The sequence below is a fragment of the Juglans microcarpa x Juglans regia genome, chromosome 1D (assembly GCF_004785595.1).
Source record: "Juglans microcarpa x Juglans regia isolate MS1-56 chromosome 1D, Jm3101_v1.0, whole genome shotgun sequence".
Taxonomy (NCBI): domain Eukaryota; kingdom Viridiplantae; phylum Streptophyta; class Magnoliopsida; order Fagales; family Juglandaceae; genus Juglans; species Juglans microcarpa x Juglans regia.
Genome location: NC_054594.1, coordinates 19,409,254 through 19,430,238, shown reverse-complemented (window position 1 = coordinate 19,430,238; position 20,985 = coordinate 19,409,254). Strand labels below are relative to the sequence as shown.

Genomic DNA, 20,985 nt, shown 5'->3' with positions numbered 1-20,985 from the left:
ATCTTATCTTATATTTTCATATACAACTAACATGAGACTTTATGTAATATTGCAGCACCTAAAAGTAATTTTTTTTTTCCATGTCCTTATATGAGTTAATATTTTCTTTGTTATTTTCAACAAGGTTTAGGGTGGTCGGGCCCCTTTGCAGCCGTTTTTATATATATCTATCATGTCAGTTTGCAAATTTCTTATAATTAAAATAACTATATTCATATAATTTTTTAAAATAAGTCGGATTACTTGTAAGATCGGAGTTGTGACAACCTTGAATGTTAAGACTATGGAATATGGAATATGGTTACGCTCTGTTAGAAATATATTATTTTGTATTTTTATTTTAAGTATGAATGAACACTTATTAGTAGTAGTCATGTTAAGGCCCCACTTTAATAGTGAGATAAAATGAGATAATTTTAGATAACAGTTGAAAATTGAATAAAATATTATTAGAATATTATTTTTTAATATTATTATTATTTTAAAATTTAAAAAATTTGTTATATTTATATGTGAAAATTTTAAAAAATTTTAATTATAAGATAAAATAAAATAAAATGAGATGAAACCGTTTTTATAAATAAACCGATAGACCATTCATAGTACATTTCATTTAGCTCTTATTAATCAAAGCCATTAAACCGCTACATCTATTTCAATCTAATCGTCCTTAACATATTGTTGGCCACGATTTTACCACGTGTTCAATGTTCCAATTCTGGTACAACGGAAGGTCAAGTGTCATTTGGCACTTGCAACATCATCATGCATCGGTATTTCAGCAGCCCTGAGATAATGGCATTTGCAAATACAAATTGTGTATATTTTTTTTATAAAAAATTATTATTTTAAAATTTTATATAAAAAATTTATTTTTTAACAATACACTCTAAAATTATATATATCATATAACATCTACATCGTATTATTAATACCACGAACATGTATTATAGAAAATGATATTATACTTCCTAAGTTTATTTATTCAATTTAATGTTCAGATATTTTATTTTTTATTTTTTTTACTTCATTTGAATTAACTATTAATATATTGATATATTTTTTTAATTTTTTAAAAATTATTAAAAATATTTAAACATTTAAAAAAAAAGAGAAAAATATTTTTTTTTTAAATGTAATTTGCACTAATGTCACGCCAAATAGGACAACATAGATAACATAGTAGCACTGTAGCACTATCCATTCATTATTTAAAAAATTAAATTTAAATTAAATGATTAATAGCAAAATGTCATTTAAAAATTATAGAAAAAAGAAAACCATCTTTAAAACTTTTTAATTATTTTTCCTTTTTTCGGACCCTGGTTTTTTGTAATAATTCTATTTATTATTCTCATACAGTACATATTATATTTATTTTAATTTATTTTTAATAATAAATATGTGATATATAGATAATAAATAGAAAAAAATAATAATAAAAAAATAATTTTAAAATAACGTAAAGCGTGTCGTGGAATGAGTAGGATCCTCTTTTTGTTTTAATTTTTTGTTCAAAAAACGGGGAAAGGGACGATCATAAAGCTCAGCCTCCGAGTCCCTGTATTTTTGTTCTCTCTTCCATGTCAAACCCTCTCTCTCTCATCAGGTACTCGTCTAAGTCTTCTCCCATCGCCTGTTATTTTTTTTTTTATTTTTTATTTCCGGGTGATCATTAATTTTCTTGCAGATAGCATCATTTTTTCCCTGGCCTGAGAACTGATAAGGTTTAAGATACGGGGTTATCAGTTAAGGTCTAAGAAAAATAATTGTTGGGGGGGAATTTAGTTTTAATGATGGAAGGGCAGCTTGTGGGCACCGTGATTCATGGCTTCCATACATTGCAAGGTACGGCCATAAATATATTTTATCTAGTAATTTTTGGAATGTTTTTGTTGAAGTGTTTCTCCTGTTTCAGTGTTTCTTACAAGTGAAATCACTTTGAAAAGCATTTTGATTGATTTCTAAGACCTAATTTCGTGCTAACTAAAGGTGGGAAAGCGCTTTTATGCGTTTTCCCAGTGTTGTTTGAGCAGCGGGGTAAGTTGCTTAGAACTTTGGCTTTTATAAGCCACGAAAGTAATTCTTCAGTAGTACTTATAAAAAAAAAAAAAGTAATTCTTGAGTAGTTTGTGCTTGGCTGATTTTTCGTTTGGAAATTCATCGGTTTTCCCAGTGTTTTTTTTTTTAACAAAAAGAGCGTCTTCTACATGTGTAATTGTAAGTCTTTTTTTTTTGTTTGACTTCGTTTGCCTTGATAAAAACGTTTCCGAATATCTAAAATAAAAACCCATTGTTTTATTTACAGAAAGACATCATACATAATTCACATATTGAAAATTTAGAAATGATTGTCGTTCACCAAGGCCTACTAGAATTGGAGTAAACATTTTAGAAAAAGCTCTAATGGAAATTATTTTTATTTCTAATACTGGTCAAATAGCTAAGACTATATTTATGTTAATGAATGTTTAAGCCTGTACAATTTGACAAGTTCTATATTTATGTTAAAAATTATACAGGTACTTTTTGCTATTTTTAGTCTGGCTGTTCATTTCTGCCCAAACTTTTGTGAATTATAGTTGTGATGTGAGTTCTATATTTATTGATAGTTTAGTTCTCGTGTTTTTCTTTATTGTTCATTTTTGCATGAACAGATTTGGATGTTCAGAATATGATGGAAGAAGCCAGAGCAAGGTGGCTCCGCCCAAATGAAATTCATGCAATACTCTGCAATTACAAGTATTTCACAATCAATGTCAAGCCACTGAACTTGCCCCGAAGTAATTTGCTATTTCTATTAATTGTAATAGGATTCGTATAAGGGCTAACTCTAGAGTCATCCCAAATATCCTCATTTAATTCCTCTGTTTTTTTCCTGGACTTAATTAATAGGTACTCGCAATATAACTTCATTGTTACAGACGTTAAAATATTTTTCTACTTATCACTTATAAAAAAAAAAATATTTTTCTACTTATCTTAATGTTTACCTTTACCCTTGTGTATAAGTCTTGTCAAAAAGCCTAAGGTCAACCTTGGGTGACATATTCCACCTATATGCTATATGTGATGGCATTAGAAGCATGCATTTGCAAGTCACATTGCTTAAGACTTTGTTCATATGTAATATCTTTGAGTGCGCAATACTAATACAGTATTTATGCGTTTGTTGCTCATACATATTGGAATTGAGAACAAAGAAGCATACTTATTGCGTGGATTTGATGAAATTTACCTGTGGTTTAAAAAGCTTTATGGATAGATTGGCATACTATGTGTGTGTGTGTGTAGAGAGAGAGAGAGAGAGAGATTGATACACATTATCAATTACTACTGACATTGTTATGTTGTCTATTGTGGTGGTTAATGTAACAGGTGGCACTATTCAATTGTTTGACCGTAAGATGCTTAGGAACTTCCGGAAGGATGGTCATAATTGGAAGAAGAAAAAGGATGGGAAGACTGTCAAAGAAGCTCATGAACACTTAAAAGTGAGATTCCCCAATTGTATACCCGGGTGATGCTCTTGTATATGTCCCATATACCTGGGCTTTTGCCTATTCTTATGATCAATAAAATTTTGTTTATTGATAAAAAAAAAAAGTGAGCTTCCCCAATTCCTGTTATCTTTTAGTGGCATCAACCAATGCAAATCAATGTACCCTAGTGATTATTTTTTACAATATGCACATATTGATACTTGTAAAAAAAAACACAGAGTGCACGTGTTGAGACAAGCTGACAGAAACACAGATATGTAGCAATATAAATGTTCGTCTCATATATTTACCTATCTACATTAGTTTGTATACCCCCAGAAGTTCATTAAAGTTTTTACAATATGCACATATTGATACAAGTTGACAAAGGTTAATAGATGTTCTCTCTATTTGAAAAATTCTATATTAATGAAAAGTTTGCTTTGCCTGTTGTTTGTTTCATGGTTCAGGTTGGTAATGAAGAAAGGATCCATGTATACTATGCACATGGTCAAGATAACCCAACCTTTGTTCGCAGGTGTTACTGGCTTCTTGACAAGTATGCAATGGTTAAGGTTTATGTGCATATTTAAGTCCACCAACTTGTTGGCTATATGTTTATAATATAAATGAAAAATTTTCTGTAGGTAATTTTTTGTATGATTTTGTTATTACTTTTTTTTCCAGGAGCCTAGAGCACATAGTCCTTGTTCATTATCGTGAAACGCAGGAGGTCAGTATTATAATAACTTATTCCATTTATTCTTTTTGTTTTTGCCATTCACTTCAGTACCTAGAAAGAACTAGATGTTCTGATGTTCCATTGGGCTGTGGGTGACTTATGATACAGTTGCAGGGATCTCCAGCAACACCTGTCAATTCAAATTCTAGTAGTGGCTCTGACCCATCTGCTCCTGGGCTTTCATCAGAAGAACACGACTCTGGTTCTAATCATACATATAGTGCTGGCAAGATAGAACTCTTAGGTGATATTAGTTGAACTTTATGTATATTGAATTCTATAATGTTTTCATAGTGAAGTTGCTTGCTAATACATTCTGGTAGTTTTGAGTTGGGAGAGGATAAAACAAGCACTGTTCATTTGATGTTATTTCTCATTATATAAGACAACTAGTACTTGGATCTAAAAGAATAGTCAAACAACTTATATCGTGATCTACTCTTTTTGTTAGTGCAACTAATTCTGCTTCAAAAATGGATATGCAATATTCTGACCCTTTTTTTTTGTTTGGAGAAGCAGCAGGGCCTGGTGACAATTTAACTGTACATAATCATGAACTGAGGATTCACGAGATTAATACTCTCGAATGGGATGAGCTTCTGCTGACAAATGATTCTAACACCTCAACTGCACCTAAAGGAGGTAAATGGCTAGATGCTATCTGCAACGGAGCCATTGGCTTGACAGAAAAGTGGAACCCTTCTGCTGAGCTTAAACTGAACCATAACCTTTAAGCTTCATAATGATTTTGTCCCCCTTCTTCTTGACAGATAAAGTCTCAAGCTTTGATCGGTCAAATCAAACTGGAGTAAATGGCTCTTTACATGATGTAAGTAAAATTATTCATTGTCTAGGATGGTTCCTATGTCTTTTTTCTCTTTCATCTTGGCTCTATTTGTTAGGAGTTTGCTCCCTCATCTTGAGTTATTTTCTTCTCCTGGGTACACCTTATATGATGAATGCCATGCCAAAAGCAAATGAATGGTGATTATAAGCTGAGGCATCTTAGGCCTCGTTTGTTTTCACAACTCCTCTCAACTCATCTCATCTAATCTGATCATTACAACTTTTTTAAATTTTCATACAAAATAAAATAAACAATTCGACTTTTTTAAATCCCAAAATAAAAATAATATTAAAAAATATATTCTAACAATATTTTATTCAATTTTTAATTTTAATCTTAACTCATCTCATCTTATCTGCGAAAACAAACGAGGCCATGTATCTCAGTTTTTGACTTCCTTTTTTCCTCATATAAAAAATATTCTTTTGTTGTTTTAGCTGCTCAACCTTGGTATCACAAGGGTAGAGGATTTTATGGCCATCAGGGAGCATGCTTGTTTAATCAACCAACTTAGTTCCTTGTGCCATTAGTATTTACTGCTAATATTGATATGAGAAAATTTAAACATGTGAAATCACCTCTTTTGTCTCAAAAGTTTAAATTGATAGGGAGGTAGATTTTTATATTTATTTTATATCTTAACATCTCCTCACATGTGGGCCAGACTCCCCCTCAATGACGGGGCCCAATATGTGAAATATTTAATTAATTAGGTGAAGTGTAGAGTCATGGTTCGAACTTAGGACCTCTACTCTGATATCATTTGAAATCACCCCTTGTTCCAAAAGTTTAAGCTGATGGGAAGAGGTAGATTTTTATTATTTATTTTATATCTTAACAAAACCTATATTATTTTCCATCACTACTTTTTTCACTAGTGGTTTTTTCTATCCATTGCTTAGCAGGATTGTAGAGTAACTTGACCATTCTTGTGCAAGTGAGTGTCTGATATTTTTTTGGCCAAATATGTAATTACTTTAAAAAAAATGCTTACAGAAACGACACAGAGAGAGAAAACCCTAAGAAACCCAAACCCGTGGCTACCCTTCACCCACCCTAGACCCGCGAGTGACACCTCACCACCGGCACAAACAAGGCCAATGGGCCCCAACGACTTCGCTGAGGGCCGTCCGGCTTAGGTCCTCCCTCCGACAACCTAGAATTTCGCAAGTTTCTCTCTCTGTCTTTCTCGGAGGTGACATCAACTGTAGAAACTGTGCCTCCGCCACCGACAGGCTCTGGCGACTCCTTTGAGGGCCCTTTGATGTTGGTCCCCTTTCGACAATCGGGATTTTCATCTGCACTTTATTTTCGTCGGTGAAGATCTCCTATTCTGATCTGCTTTTTTTTGTATAACATCTTTCTCCATGAGATGACGAAGCGAGATGATCCTAGGAGATGATATTGTGACTTGGGATCAGACGATGACGACGCGCCACGTGGATTCTTCTCAGATGGAAGGTGAGAGGTGGTTGAAGGTGGAATGGAAAACTTTCATTTTTACGAAAGAGGGAGGAAATAGCTTTCGCATCTCTGAACATAGTAAAAGGATGGCTAAGTTCATGTGTCTTGGTGAGACAACAACTTCGTGGGTGGCTAAGGGAATAGAGGATTGTTTAGAACTCAATTGTCATGAACGATTCTTTAGGGAGCTAAGGATGGGTAATGGAGTTCTCATCATTCAATATCATATTAATGCAAGGGGCAACTTTCTGCAACTCTCAGAATTCTGGAATTGAAGGAGGAAAGGTTTGTTGGTGATTCCAAAAGGCGCAAATGGCATTGGATGGAAAGGTTTTTTGTAGTCCATTAGAAGCGTTACTGGGTCCAAAGCCGCTATTCTAAAGCATGCAAACAGATGGGAGTTTGTTAATGGGAAGACAGCGGGAAGGCCTTCCTCGGTTAAAGGTGCCTCGTAGCTTCGGTGTTGAGGTTACTGGCGGGTAGTCTAGTCAAGAATAGCTTCGCAATGGAAGGAAAGGGCAAGGCACTTGTAGGAGACAAAGGCTGTTAGGTGACATTGGGAGAAGTGGAGGGGGTCTTGTGGGCTGTCAAAGCTCAATTGACGGAAGTTATGGAGTATGTGAGTGATCTCATGACTAAAGTGGAGAAGGGGTTGGACCTAGTCGTGGGTTTGGATAAGGGGTTCGACTAGGGGGGTGGGGGGTAGATCCTACGGGTTTGAAGGCCTCAAGTGCACCAGCAAAGGGTGTTTTGACGCCGTCACAAATAGGGTCGTTGGACGCCGTCGTCACTGTTCACGTCGGTGTCACTCAGGACATAAGTAGCTTTTCGTCTGACTGCCCTCAGTCACCAGTTGCTAATGGGGTTGGTACTTTTTTTCAGGGTTCACTTTCAGTTAATGATGGGGGTCCTTCCAGGGTCTTGAGTATTTTGGAAGAAACTGACGAGCTTTTTTTAGAAGATGAAAATGGGATAAAAGAATGTATTGCTTCCCCTACCTGTTTTATGCCTTCTGAGGGAGCAATAGGGTCTGACAAAGTGGCACAAAAAGGATCGTTAGGGGGTGGAGCATATACAAGCAATGTTCTCGTCGATGGAGGGGAGGAACTTTTAATGGTGACAGCAACAATAAACAGCAACCATATAGATGTTGAGGAAGTTCGGGATTTGAATGCAGGATATGGTGGGGAGGAAATTATGGGTTTGTCATTGGTACCTTATGAGAAGGAATGTCTAGGGTCGGGAGTGCAGTTGGGTACTATGTCTGGGGATAATGTTATTCCCCTGGTTTCTCTTCCTCCAATAAACAATATAGCGGGTTCACCATCAGATTGGGTTCTGCATAAGGTTAACAAGATTCAACATATTGTGGGGCTCTCACATGGAGGATTGTGAAGACCTATTTAAAGCACTACTCACTACAATTGAGGCGAGTCTCTCTTGAATCAAATCAAGTTTTAAGAAAAGCAGGGAGTTAAAGCGTTTTTCTTGGGCAATCAACTACGACACTAAGGGTGGTACCTCAAGACGAGGGAAGACTAAAGGAAAGGCATTATGAAGCATTCTCGCAAAGGGAGTTTCGGGTGGAGTATTAGTCTTATGGGAAACAAGGGACTGGGGTTGGGGAGGTGTGTTTTATTCCAATTTAGGCTTGGTGTATTTTGGGTAGTTTTTCATAGGGGTGGATAGCAGGGGCCCGCCCCCTGCTACCCCGCCCCCGTCCGCCCGGCCCAAGTCTCACATTGCTTAAGAATGACTATTGTATTGCATTGGCCTCCTATATAAAGGTTGGCCTATGAGGCCAAGACAATCCAAAATACAACTCTAATGAATTTATATTTTTTTGAATAAAACTTATAATTATATTATATTATAATTTGGGTCTAAAAAAAATTTTAGACCCAAAAAAGAATTATAGATCTAGTGAATCATTGGGTTGAGCGGGGGGCGGGGAGGGGGTGCCCCCGCCCCGCACCATGCGGGTAGCACCCCTAGTTTTTTTTTCACTGGTCTTTTGGGTCATTAGGAGCTCTCTAGTATGGACTAGGTGTTTTCTTGTATACGTCCAGTGTACTTGGTCACTCTTATTAATATATATATAATATATTTAGGCCAAGTTGCCTTATGAAATTTTTATGTTACTTTCTACTTAGCCTCCATACATTTTCTGTAGTTTATTATGTGTGCAGACTGACTTGACATTTACTTTTATACTTCAATGAGCAAATTAAACCACTTTGGTGTTGTGTATATAACTTTTGGTTAAATTGCTCAATCTACTATTTTTTGCTTTGTTTTTTATAACATAGGCATAATATATGATTATTCTTTAGTTACTTATAATATAAATGAATATCTTTTGGTTTGTCATTACAGGGAGTGAACAGTTTTTCAGCTGAAGTTTCTTCTCTCGGTAATTTGACAGAGACGGTTGCTAGGAGCAATAACATTCATTCAAATTTCCCAGGCAGCATTCATATCCAGGCACTGGATGGTCAAGTGAACACAAACAAGCCCAGAAGGGATTCTATCACCCTGGGCACCAATAATTCCCTAGACATTTTGGTCAATGATGGGCTGCAAAGCCATGATAGTTTTGGAAGGTGGATGAACCAAATCATGGCTGACTCACCAGGTTCATTGGAGAGTGTAGTGCTTGACTCGTCAATTTCCTCTTGTCAAGAGTCATTCGTCTCTTCTGCGATGGATCATCATGAATCTTCCGTTCCAGAGCAAATATTTACCATAACGGATGCCTCACCTGCATGGGCGTTTTCCTCAGAGAAAACAAAGGTTTTTCTTTGCCAGCTCCTGCATTACTATTTTGTGGTGTTCTTTTATGACTTAAAGGCTTTCATATTGATCTTATATGCTTCAAATGCCTTCAACTAGTTTTTGATAATGTAAGTTTAATTTATTAAAATCAGAGGGAAAAAAAACTTGAATGAAAACATATTGACAATCTCAGTTTATTAAGCATGGGTACTTGTTGAAACTTCTGGTAAGTGCAAAATTCAAAGTTGTGGCCAAGTACTCATTGGCAGGCACTACCAGCATCATTCTTTGCCTTGTATGTACTTGTGATACAAATGGGACAAATTTGACTCTATAAGTAGATATCTTTGGAGAAAATTATGTTTACCCCTTCAAACTAATTTGCGATATGACTTCCAAGTTATGAAAGTTGTCACTTAGCCCACCAATTGGAAGCATAAGTTGCATGCACACCCTTTGTATAGATCCAACTGTTAAGATTGTGTTGCATCATTTTTTCTCCATCTTAATGAAGTTATTGGGTGTCAAGTGACAACTTTCATTGGAGTGCTACTTTTTTGCCGGGGGGGGGGGGGGGGGGGGCTGTGGAGGAATTAGGTGTAATTTCCCCTAGTATTTTTCTGGAAAAGGATGGGGTTAGTAAAGAAAATGAGAGAAATATGGTCCAACTCCTTAAACTGCTTGTGTAATGTCTCGCCAGTGTCATTAATTAGATTTGGAACAATGATGGTGTGTTTATTCTCTTTGCTTGATACTTGAAACTTACTAGTGTTTAAATACTATTTATTTAATATTCCAATCCCATCTTCCCATTGAATAACCAAACAAATAGGTGGAAGGCTTGTGTGGTGTGTGAAGAGTAATTTGGTGGATCAGAATATTCTCTGAGATTGTTGAATCATTCAAAAATTTTTTTCAAATGAAATACTATATTGCGTGTTTGATTTGGATAAATGATACTAGATTTATCAGGTGATGAGATTTGGATGTTGCAGTATTTTGGTTGAACAGAACTCTGAACAGCTGAATTTAATTTTAGCTTTTCTTATCTGAACCGTCAACGCAACCATTTTAGTACCCATCTAAAGCCCATGGCTAGCACCGTGCTTCAAGCTCCTTGCATATATGTTTTGAAGCAGCTAACTGTGATTCCTTCCAAACTTAGCAAAAATAAGGCATGACCTACTTGATATTTGTTACCACTGGTGTTAAAATGAATATATGAGGTTCGAATAATTTAGGATAGTCAAGTTGAAATACTTGTAAAATTTTTTCCTTTGTTAAACTGTTGTTACAGATCCTAGTCACTGGATTCATTCATGAAGAGTACCTACATCTTCTGAAGTCTAGTCTTGTTTGTGTTTGTGGCGATGCCTGTTATCCTGTAGAAATGGTTCAGGCTGGGGTTTATCGCTGCTTGGTGCTACCGCATTCTCCTGGACTAGTAAACCTTTTCATGAGTTTTGATGGTCACAAACCCATCAGCCAAGTCTTGAATTTTGAGTATCGTGCTCCTGTATTGAATGACCTAATAGTTTCCTCAGAAGAGAATTACAAGTGGGAAGAGCTCCAAGTTCAGCTTCGACTTGCATATCTGCTCTTCTCTACATCCAAGAGCCTTAATATCCTGTCCAATAAAGTATCACCAAATGCCCTGAAGGAGGCTAAAAAGTTTGCCTCCAAAACCTCCAATATATCTCTTGGTTGGACCCATTTTATCAAGTCAATTGAAGACAACAAACCTCCATTTCCACAAGCCAAAGACGTGCTGTTCGAACTCACTTTAAGAAACAGACTGAGGGAGTGGCTGCTAGAAAGAGTTGCTGAAGGCTCCAAAACCACTGAATATGATGTCCAAGGTCAAGCTGTAATACATTTATGTGCTATCCTTGAATATACATGGGCTATTTATTTATTTTCATGGTCAGGCCTATCATTGGATTTTCGTGATAAACATGGATGGACAGCTCTTCATTGGGCAGCATATTATGGAAGGTAATTCTTTTATTTGTCAATTGTCATATACATCACCGGTTGGGTTTTCTATGTCCTATTTGCCTCTTGGAGCTTTTGCATTAAAAACTTTTTCCTGTCCCCTTTTCATCACCCTAGAGAGCTTGAGCCTGCTCTATTGTTTTTATGTCAGTTTTTTCTCTTCTTACTAGTGTTGATTTTTTGCATGTATTTGTAACATAAATAAGTCTCGAGTTGATTTATGTGAGTTCAACACAGTTCTTGCATGCACCTATACCGCAAGGATCACTGATTTCAGAGCATATTTAATACCTTTTGTAGTGGTTTTGAAAATGGGCATGCAATCTTGGATTATGTATTTCTAAAATTTGCATTGTGCAGGGAGAAAATGGTTGCCGTCCTTTTAGCTGCTGGTGCAAAGCCAAACTTGGTCACAGACCCTACCCCAGAAAACCCTGGTGGACGCACTGCTGCCGATCTTGCATCTTTGAATGGGTACGATGGCTTAGCAGCTTATCTTTCAGAAAAGGCCTTGGTTGAACAGTTCAATGATATGAGCATAGCTGGAAATGTCAGTGGTTCCCTTGACACTACCTCAACCGATACAGTAAACACTGAAAACCTGACTGAGGATCAGCTGTACCTAAAAGATACATTGGCAGCTTATCGGACAGCTGCTGAAGCTGCCGCGCGTATACAGTCTGCATTCAGGGAGCACACTCTAAAACTACGGACCCAAGAAGTTGAGCTTTCTGTTCCAGAGGCTGAAGCACGCGGTATAGTTGCAGCAATGAAGATTCAACATGCCTTTCGCAAGTACGAGTCACGAAAAAAGATAGCAGCTGCTGCCCGTATCCAACATAGGTTCCGAACATGGAAAATTCGCAAAGAATTCCTTAACCTGCGTCGTAATACTATCAAAATTCAAGTAAGCCTTCTTTTCCCTTTCTTCTTCTGACATAGCTGACTGTGGATGATAGTGTTCTCAAATTTTTTATAAGAATAAAACTTTATTGATAGAAAAAGGCATAGCTTAAGTACACACGAAGTATACACGGAATACACTTAGCAACCACTAAGCACTAGTGATAGTCACTAATAGGTACAAGCAAATTATGAAAAGGCTACCATTACAATCAATGACAGAAGCCCAAGAAAATTAAGGTTCCTTTTGGATACAGAAACACTCTCAACCCATCTCATCTTATCTCATCTCATCATTATAACTTTCTCAAATTTTCATAGAAAATATAATAAACAATTTAACTTTTTCAAATCTCAAAATAATAATAATATTAAAAAATAATATTCTAATAATATTTTATTCAACTCGTCTAAAACCATCTCATCTCATCTCACTATCCAAACGAGCCCTAAAATGAATCTGTTCGACTCGTTCAAGGAACACTCACCGTCTTCAAAGTACCTACCATTTCTCTTCATCCAAAGACACCACATGATATAATGAGGAATCATTTTCCACACAACGGTAATATGAACATTGCTCCTAAGGCCTCTCCAACACTTAAAAGATATCCTCTACCCTTCTAGGCATAATCCATGCCACACTGGTCTGGTTGAAGATATCATCCCACAAAAACCTGGCTACCTCACAATGTAACAATAGAGGCCTCAAATGTTTGGAACTTTGACCTGATCAAATTCAAATTGTGTTTTTTGGGTCAAAGTAGGTGTTGTCCATGAAGCAAGACGGCCGACTAACATACAATTAACACAGTTCACCAGATTCTTTTGAAAAAAAAAAAAACATGGTCAAAGTAGTTAGCCATCAATCCCGAGCTTGTAACCAAAAGCATAAATGGTGGGGTTTATTGACATCAGAGATTCTTGAAAAAGATGTTTGACTGCATTTTTCCCAATGCAGGCTGTTTTCCGTGGCTATCAAGTGCGGAGGCAATACCATAAAATTCTTTGGTCAGTTGGGGTGCTTGAGAAAGCAATTCTACGTTGGCGTTTGAAGAGAAAAGGTTTTCGTGGTCTTCATGTTGATCCAATCGAAGCCGATTCATGTCAGAAGCAGGAAAGTGTTACAGAGGAGGACTTCTATCGAACTAGCCGGAAGCAAGCTGAAGATCGTGTTGATAGATCTGTTGTAAGGGTTCAGGCTATGTTTCGTTCAAAGAAAGCACAAGAAGAATATCGGAGGATGAAGTTAACCCATAACCAAGCAAGGGTAGGTAGATTGCATGGAGATTATTGGTGTTACTATTCAATTTGGTGGAACAATTAATCAATCTGATATTGTTTTCTGCAGTTGGAATATGAAGGGCTTCTTGACCCTGATACGTACATGAAGTAGGTCCGGAGGCAGGTTCTGCAGAAATAGGTTTAACCAGGGTTCTGGGGAGTCTGGCTGTTGATGGTGCGCATAGCAAGTGATAATAAATCCAAAAAGAGTGGTTATTTGCTCTTGTACTCTGTAAATGTTGTAAATGCCTAGATTAAGGACAGTTTGCACTTTTGACCCTTTGCAAGGGTTTTAAGATTGAGGGGGTCAATGGATTCAGTCATCTTCTTGTGGGGGTCCTTAACTTCTCTTTTTGCTTTTGATCACTCCTGTTAGTGCGCTTTGGGACACCAGATCTAGTAATCACTTGTGTTTAGGATATCTACATTGGACAGATTAGAAGAAAACATTAAAAGTAGTACAAACAATGTGTGGCTGCAGCTTTATCATGGGCCATGGCCATGAAATCAGGTGTAACTTTCAAATCTATTAGTTCCTACATTTTCACGTTTTTACAAATTGAAATGTAAATTTACTACTTTCGCAAAAGTAATATCTGAACTTCAAAAACTTCACAATTAGGTACCATCCTGTAGTTTTCAAACGCGAAGGTACCTAATTGCGAGTTTTTTAAGTTCTGATATTGTTTTGTAAAAAAAAATATGAAAATTCAAAAAAGTATTGATTTTACCATAAATCCAATTTCTCGCACTCAGGAAGGCTGGTTTTGAGTTTTCCCGTATGAGTGATGTTGGTGAATGATCAATGGATCTTAAGATATGGTAAACGAAATAACAATGAATTTTCATGCGTATTCAAAGGCCGGAAGGCTACAACTGCTCAGGTTCCACATTTACAACACAGTAAAACTCACACTACTCGGAGTGCATTTTTCATTTGTTTTGAGATTTGAAAAAATTAAATTGTTAATTATATTTTGTATGAAAATTTAAGAAAGTTGTATTGATGAGATGAGATGAATTGAGATGAGTTGAGGTGAATTTTGAATGCAAACGAGGCCTTAAAGTTCAAAAGATATTTCCAGTAGCATAATTGTTTTCAGATCTGTTTCATCTTATCATTACAACTTTCTTAATAAACAATTCAACTTTTTCAAATCTCAAAAAAATAGTAATATTCTAATAATATTTTTTTTAACTTTCATATTTCATTTAAAATCATTTTATTTAATCTTATATCTGAATCCAAACTTACATATAATGTACGCCCTTCTAAAATTTAACCGTCAAAAGATATATGAGAGTCCATTAAAAAAATTAATAAAAATAAATAAATAAATAATAGTGACATGACCTCTAGATGTATGAGAAATACTATAATTTGATGTACGATATTATATAACAGTTCTATTTTATTAGTAATTTTAAATTTTCATCATTTTCAACCACGAACGCATCGTAAATATAGATAGTATTTTCCTATATTTATCCATACGCAAAGAAAATGCGTCAAAAGGCTCAGGTATTTAAGCAAGAGTGGCTCAGAATCATTTTTTTTTTTTTTTAACTTTTTCATACATGTATTTTTTAATATTTTTTTAAAAAATAAAAAAATTATAATATTATTAAAATATACTTTCTTAATTATTAAATAAAAATAAAATAAAAATAAAAAATGGGTAGAATGGAGCGGTGGCTGTAGATTTTTCTTTTCTTTAAGCAAAGAAGCAGCTCCTTGAAAGAGGTTATTTCAAAAAAAGCAGCTCCTTGAAGCCTTTGGGATTAGACCAACACACGTGGCCATTCTGAAGGTCAAAGGTTTGGAGTTGGTACGAAAGTAAAACAATCGATCAAATAAGTTTACGGTCACAACAAGTTGTCTGTGGAAGTAGATTATGGTCTCGTTTGTATGGTAAGATAAGTTAATAAGATTTTAGATGAAAGTTAAAAATTAAATAAAATATTATTTTAATATTTAAAAAAATAAATTATTTATTATATTTGTATGAAAATTTAAAAAAATTATAATAATGAGATGAGATAAAACCATTTATATATCCAAACGGAGATATAGCAAATAAACTTTTTTTTTTTTCTAATAAATATCTATGGCAATAAACTAAAAAATCTGCTTGAGAGAGAGAGAGAGAGAGAGAGAGAGAGAGAGAGAGTTGTCTAAGCATGAGAACCAATTCAATTGACCATACCACAAAATTTTTGTTCCCAATTAAAATTGAAAGGGGAAACCTCCAATGAATTGCATCGTGGAGTTTAGCGTTCACCTTCGGTAAACATTACTATTTCTCAACTGAACCTCAATCCCTTTATTAGTTCTGCAATTTAGATACCAATACAGAGTGGGAACAAAACACAGCTTATCTATGCTACCAAAGAAATAGGTAGAAAACAAACTTCGGCTAAAAACAAAGGCAACTACCATAGACAATATATATTCTCGTTACATCAACACCTATGCTTAAAATTCCCCCAACGACACCAACTCAAATGTCGAGATACTGCAGCACTTTAAACCTTGTCTACTTTATGTACTGAGAGAGCCACTTAAAACCTTCACCATATCCCATCTTCCGAACAATGCTGCACATGAAAACCTCAAGGGGACGGACGTTGGAATCGCTCAAATTAACCTTTCCCTTACCCGTGGTGAAGTTGGTCAAGCCCATATGATACCGCAATTCATCCTCCGAGGCAGCATAAGGTATGTCAATCTTGTTTCCTAGGATAAGGAACGGGACATTTGCCAGCGATTCATCATAGAGTAGCGCATCAAGCTCCTTTTTTGACTCTGCAAATCTCTCCTTGTCGTAAGCATCGACCAGGTACACCACGGCATCCACCTCCATGATAAAAGAATCAAATGATTAGTAAGGTAACAATCCCATCACAGAAGTTCAGTCTAGCCTTTCCATGTACCACCCCGCCAACACCACAAATTGATTGGGATTGGCCTTTTGTGCCTTCTAAACCAGGAGTAATTCAACAAGAATAATAATTGGAAGTCGGTTGGCATTAAAATATACACAAGATGCCAAGATTTTGATTGCAATTGACACGAGCAACAAGCACCTAAAATTAAGATGAAACTATATGATTGAGGCATGTCGGAAATATACTATTAAGTAAATCCCTTGTTTCTTTACATCTATATATTTTCCATGGAGAATAAGACAAACCACGAAGTCTAAAGAAGTCCACGCAAGTCTCAACATAATAAAGGTCTTCCCCAAATAGAAAGCCTATTTCCGTGCTCATTCAACATATAGGCTCCTCTATCTTCTCTGCCATCTACTGCTTCACCCCAAGTGCTGAATTACAAGTATGGAAGAATAATCGAAAGACGATTGTTCCACTAAATTTCATATTAAAAAAAATTCCTCATGCTCTTTTAAAATAGTTCGACCACCAAATACAGGTAACAAGGCATAAAAGCTGGCAGCCAGGCACCCATATGAGCCATTGTGCAACAACCCCACTGTGGATTCCAATAATCTATAACAGACACCATCCCACCACTGACCCTGGAATCGATATGTGCGGGTGTAGGGTGAGTTTTTCCTAAGATTGATCGACAACGTTGCATATATAAATGAAGAATCGAGAAAACAAAACACAGGGGAAAAGACAATCAAAAAAGAAATGCCCAGTAAACAGACCAAACAACAATAAAAATAGATAACGAATTGAAGTAGTATTTGCTTAGTTGCAGAAGAAATGTAATAAAAGAACTGAGATTAAAATGAAAACCTTGGCATAATAGTCCTTCCAGACTCTGCGAGCAATCTGATGTCCACCCAAGTCAAAAGCCTTGAACTTTATCTTCCCAATACTCAGCTCCTCCGACGTCGGGTACTGCGTCGGTTGATGCTGAACTAATCTCTGCAAACAACTCCAAGAAAAGGACAAAGAAATATCTATTTTTGTTAATTAAATGACTGTTTAGTATCTTTTTGTCACTGAGAAAATGTACAAAGAATAGAATCGAAAAGGGAGAACCTCATCTTTTAGCATGTGCAGCAAGGTAGTTTTTCCGGCATTATCAAGACCAAGGAACAAGATCTTCGCCTCCTTTTGCCAGAGACCCAGCGATGCCAGAACTCCATAGAACCAGTCGACAAGGAACATGTTTTCTCCAAGAGATTTGGCACACCGATTCAGAAGGTATCTCCCACCGAAAATCGGTTGTGTATTTGGAGTTCGAAGAAAAGGAGCTGCGATTGGTTTGGTAGAAAAATTGATGAAAACGAAGGAAAACAAGAGAATATTTCCCGACTGGTTTTTGAATTACTTTTCCGGGGGGTTTATGTCTTATGATATTTTTAGAATGATGAATGAGTTGATGAGGTGGAGGTGGATGACCGGTTTTGTCCGGTGACCGAGGGCTCGGTGGTGGTATACTATACGAGCGTGGTGCTTAAATGCGCCAGTGGAGCTAGGAACGGTGACCGAGAATAGCCGGTTGTTGATTTTGATGTCTCGCGTGGGAGAATTTGATTGGATGGTATGCGTCATTAGGAAGGCACCAGCCGTCGATTAGGAAACTAGCGGCAACGATGTTTGTGATTACGTGGAAGGACCTCAGGCCGTCAAGGAAAATTAAAGGTATAAATAATGGAGTTTGCTATTCTTCATCGCCGTATTCAATAAATATATCATACTTATTTTTATTATTTTTAAATATTTTTTAATTTTATTATAAAATGTAAGTAGTGATTCATAGATTATAGAAATAACCATATTTACAATTTGTTTGGTATTGTGATAGGAAATTAAGTTTATTTTTATGATATCGCTTTTAATTAATTGTATGGATTTACTAAAAACCTCTATTATAAAAATAAATAAATAAAAGTGTTTACTGTTTCGTAAACATGCATATAAAACATTATTAAAATTAATTACTCTAGTTGAGGAAAGAAACAGTTACTATAGTTTTTTAAAATGTAGAGTTATCTACAAGAGATTTTAAATAAAAGTTTCAATTTGTTGCATTTAACAAAAAAATGGACTTTCAATTTTTTTTAGACACTTTTTTTTTAAATTTACTAAACATACTATTTTTTTTTTCTTTAAAAGAGTTTTAAGAAAATTAAAAGCACTTTATAAGTTTCTAAACTCAATCCCAAACAGACACTTATAAAATATGATAAAAATAAAAGAGAAATTTTATTTACAATCCACACTTAAGATTTTATGTACAAACTCTTTATTAAATGAGAAAAAATAACATTTTAAGAGGGATAATTTTATAATTTTAAAAAATTTTAAAGATAAAATTACAATTCTCAAATGAGGACTGTACCTAGCATTACTCAAAATAAAATAATAATATATAACATTATTAATAATAAATTATTAATATATAATGACATTAGAGAAATGCTTAGATTAAAATCTTATAAAAAATCATTTTATTAAGTGACGTGTACTTTATAAATTATAAAATTATTTCTTTTTTAAAATAAACTTAATGGTTTGTATCAATTTATAAAATTATATTCTAAACTTTTATTTTCGATCAGGGTGACAGGTCATCGAAATCTGGCCTAGTCGGCCAGTAAGAAAAATTGGTAAAAAATACGCCCGCTTGGTCTCCCCTGCCGCTCAATAGGCTCAGTTTTCTTCTTTCATTCTCCTCCTCTTTCTTCTCACCTTCTTCTAACTTTTTTTATTGTAGACCCATGATCATGGATCACTCTAGTTAGTTATACCCGAGAGACCCACAACCATGGCCATTGGTCTCCACGACCCATAGCCACGGCTTGGCCATGGGTGGCACTATGGGTCTTTAGAGCCCCATGGTCATCTCTTGGTCGTGGATTTGCACAAAAACCCAAGTCGTGATCATGAGTTTCCACAACTCACAATCCTGGTTTGGTCGTTTGTGTCTTTGTGAGACCCATAATCAAGATGTGGCCGATGGGTGTGGGTAAGTTGTTCTTCATTATTTTTATTTTTTAATTTTTGGTTGGACCAACATATTTAAAGTTTGATATACATTTTGGGATTTGAATATGAAGGTTTAGGGTATGGATACGTGGGTTTGTCTATTTGGACGTTTTGCTGGACGAAGCATACATTTAAGCTCGTTTGTTTTATGAAATGAGATGAAATGAGTTGAGATAAAAATTAAAAAGTTAAATAAAATATTGTTAGAATATATTTTATAATATTATTTTTGTTTGAAATTTAAAAAAGTTGAATTATTTATTTTATTTTGTGTGGAGATTTAAAAAAATTATAATAATAAAGTGAGATGAGATAAAATAAGATGATGTATTTTCTAAATACAAACAAGGTCAATCGGTTCAAAAGTCCACCCGTCTACTAGACAAGGGCGAACAAACAACAGCTCAACGGGGTAGAAAATGACTATCCGTATAGGGTGAGTATCGCTATGAAGAATATAGCTTTGTTGAAAAAAATAAAAAGGAGCTTTATCACAGTGGTGCTAGGGCCACTGAGACTATTACCCTTTTTTTTTCTAGTGAACAACGTAATTCTTTTTTTTTTTAATTTTTTTTCAAACATTTTTTAAACCCATTTAAACTTTTTTTTTTAAATACAAATTCATTAAAAAAATATTTCATTAACTATTAAGTAAAAATTAAAAATTAAAAAAAAAAAAAAAAACAGAGAAAGAGTTCAGTACAAAATGTGAGTAGAAATCCTCGATCGTTCTACCATTTCTCTTGTTAGATCCATAACTCTTCACTTACCACCAACCACGAATTTTCTTTGCATTGCCCTCTTTCTGTGGAGCCTCTCCCCACCTCCGATGACGAGTTAACTAGAAAAGGACTAAAATTTTAAAAGGGTTTCTCACAACTAAAAAAGGGTTCTCTCTTTTTTTTTTTTTTTTTTTTTTTTTTTTTTTTTTTTAAGCAAACTTTTTATTAAGAAAAAGTACTTAAAAGATACATGAAAAAAGAAAAATTATGCTTGCAACCGAGCTGCGGCACCCCCACATCATCGCGGTCCGACGTGGCAGTATGAGGAACGACGTCGTTCTAATATGAGAAGAGCAGTATGTGACCTTGCCCCCATCGAAGCGCTTCATCAAGTTCCATTAAAATTCTTCGTCTTCTCCCCATTGAAACCCCCATCCTCAAGATGTCAGAAGCCATCCCTATCATCTTCTCTCCATCGAAAGACCCATCCCCATCGTCTTCGTCTTCTCCATTAAAGTCACCAGTTCGCCATCATCAAATAGAGCATCTAAAATGAGAAATATATATTTGTGCGGGGGCAGGAGATGACAAATATAATTTTTCGTACAAACCCAGTTCGCCAACATCAAATTTCTCGATTTTCAGGATCAAACATCAAGTTTCCTAAGTAGAATTTGAAAACCATTACTTTAGAATTTCTCAATCGTCCAATTGGATAATGATTTCTCACCTGTACCACACAGATTCTTCCACAGTCGCAACAGAGAATTTCTCCTCACTTTTTCATTAAAAGCTTGTAGATTT

General features: G+C 35.4%; 2 protein-coding genes across 6 annotated transcripts; one reads left to right on the top strand and one right to left on the bottom strand.

Moving 5' to 3' along the window:
* The first annotated feature begins 1,492 nt into the window (after positions 1-1,492).
* Positions 1,493-13,999, top strand: LOC121267293 (calmodulin-binding transcription activator 5). Of its 5 annotated transcripts, none has more exons than XM_041171147.1 (14): positions 1,493-1,609; positions 1,691-1,848; positions 2,658-2,783; positions 3,379-3,494; positions 3,953-4,041; positions 4,170-4,215; positions 4,333-4,468; positions 4,741-4,866; positions 4,995-5,053; positions 8,912-9,328; positions 10,608-11,305; positions 11,666-12,212; positions 13,170-13,478; positions 13,560-13,999. In XM_041171147.1, exons 2-14 carry the CDS (start codon positions 1,794-1,796, stop codon positions 13,602-13,604), a joined length of 2,769 nt encoding a protein of 922 aa, XP_041027081.1. In that variant the 5' UTR covers positions 1,493-1,609; positions 1,691-1,793; the 3' UTR covers positions 13,605-13,999. The 5 variants fall into 5 exon arrangements, with proteins under 5 accessions (XP_041027081.1, XP_041027075.1, XP_041027095.1 ...); XM_041171156.1 differs by having other exon boundaries at positions 1,552-1,609; positions 4,744-4,866; XM_041171141.1 differs by having other exon boundaries at positions 1,518-1,848.
* Positions 14,000-15,792: 1,793 nt separating this feature from the next.
* Positions 15,793-17,876, bottom strand: LOC121267325 (GTP-binding protein SAR1A-like). Its single transcript, XM_041171186.1, has 3 exons — positions 17,507-17,876; positions 17,258-17,389; positions 15,793-16,350 (listed from the first exon to the last, which is right to left on the bottom strand). The coding sequence occupies exons 1-3, from the start codon at positions 17,633-17,635 to the stop codon at positions 16,030-16,032; spliced, it is 582 nt and encodes a 193-aa protein (XP_041027120.1). The 5' UTR covers positions 17,636-17,876; the 3' UTR covers positions 15,793-16,029.
* Positions 17,877-20,985: the final 3,109 nt, after the last annotated feature.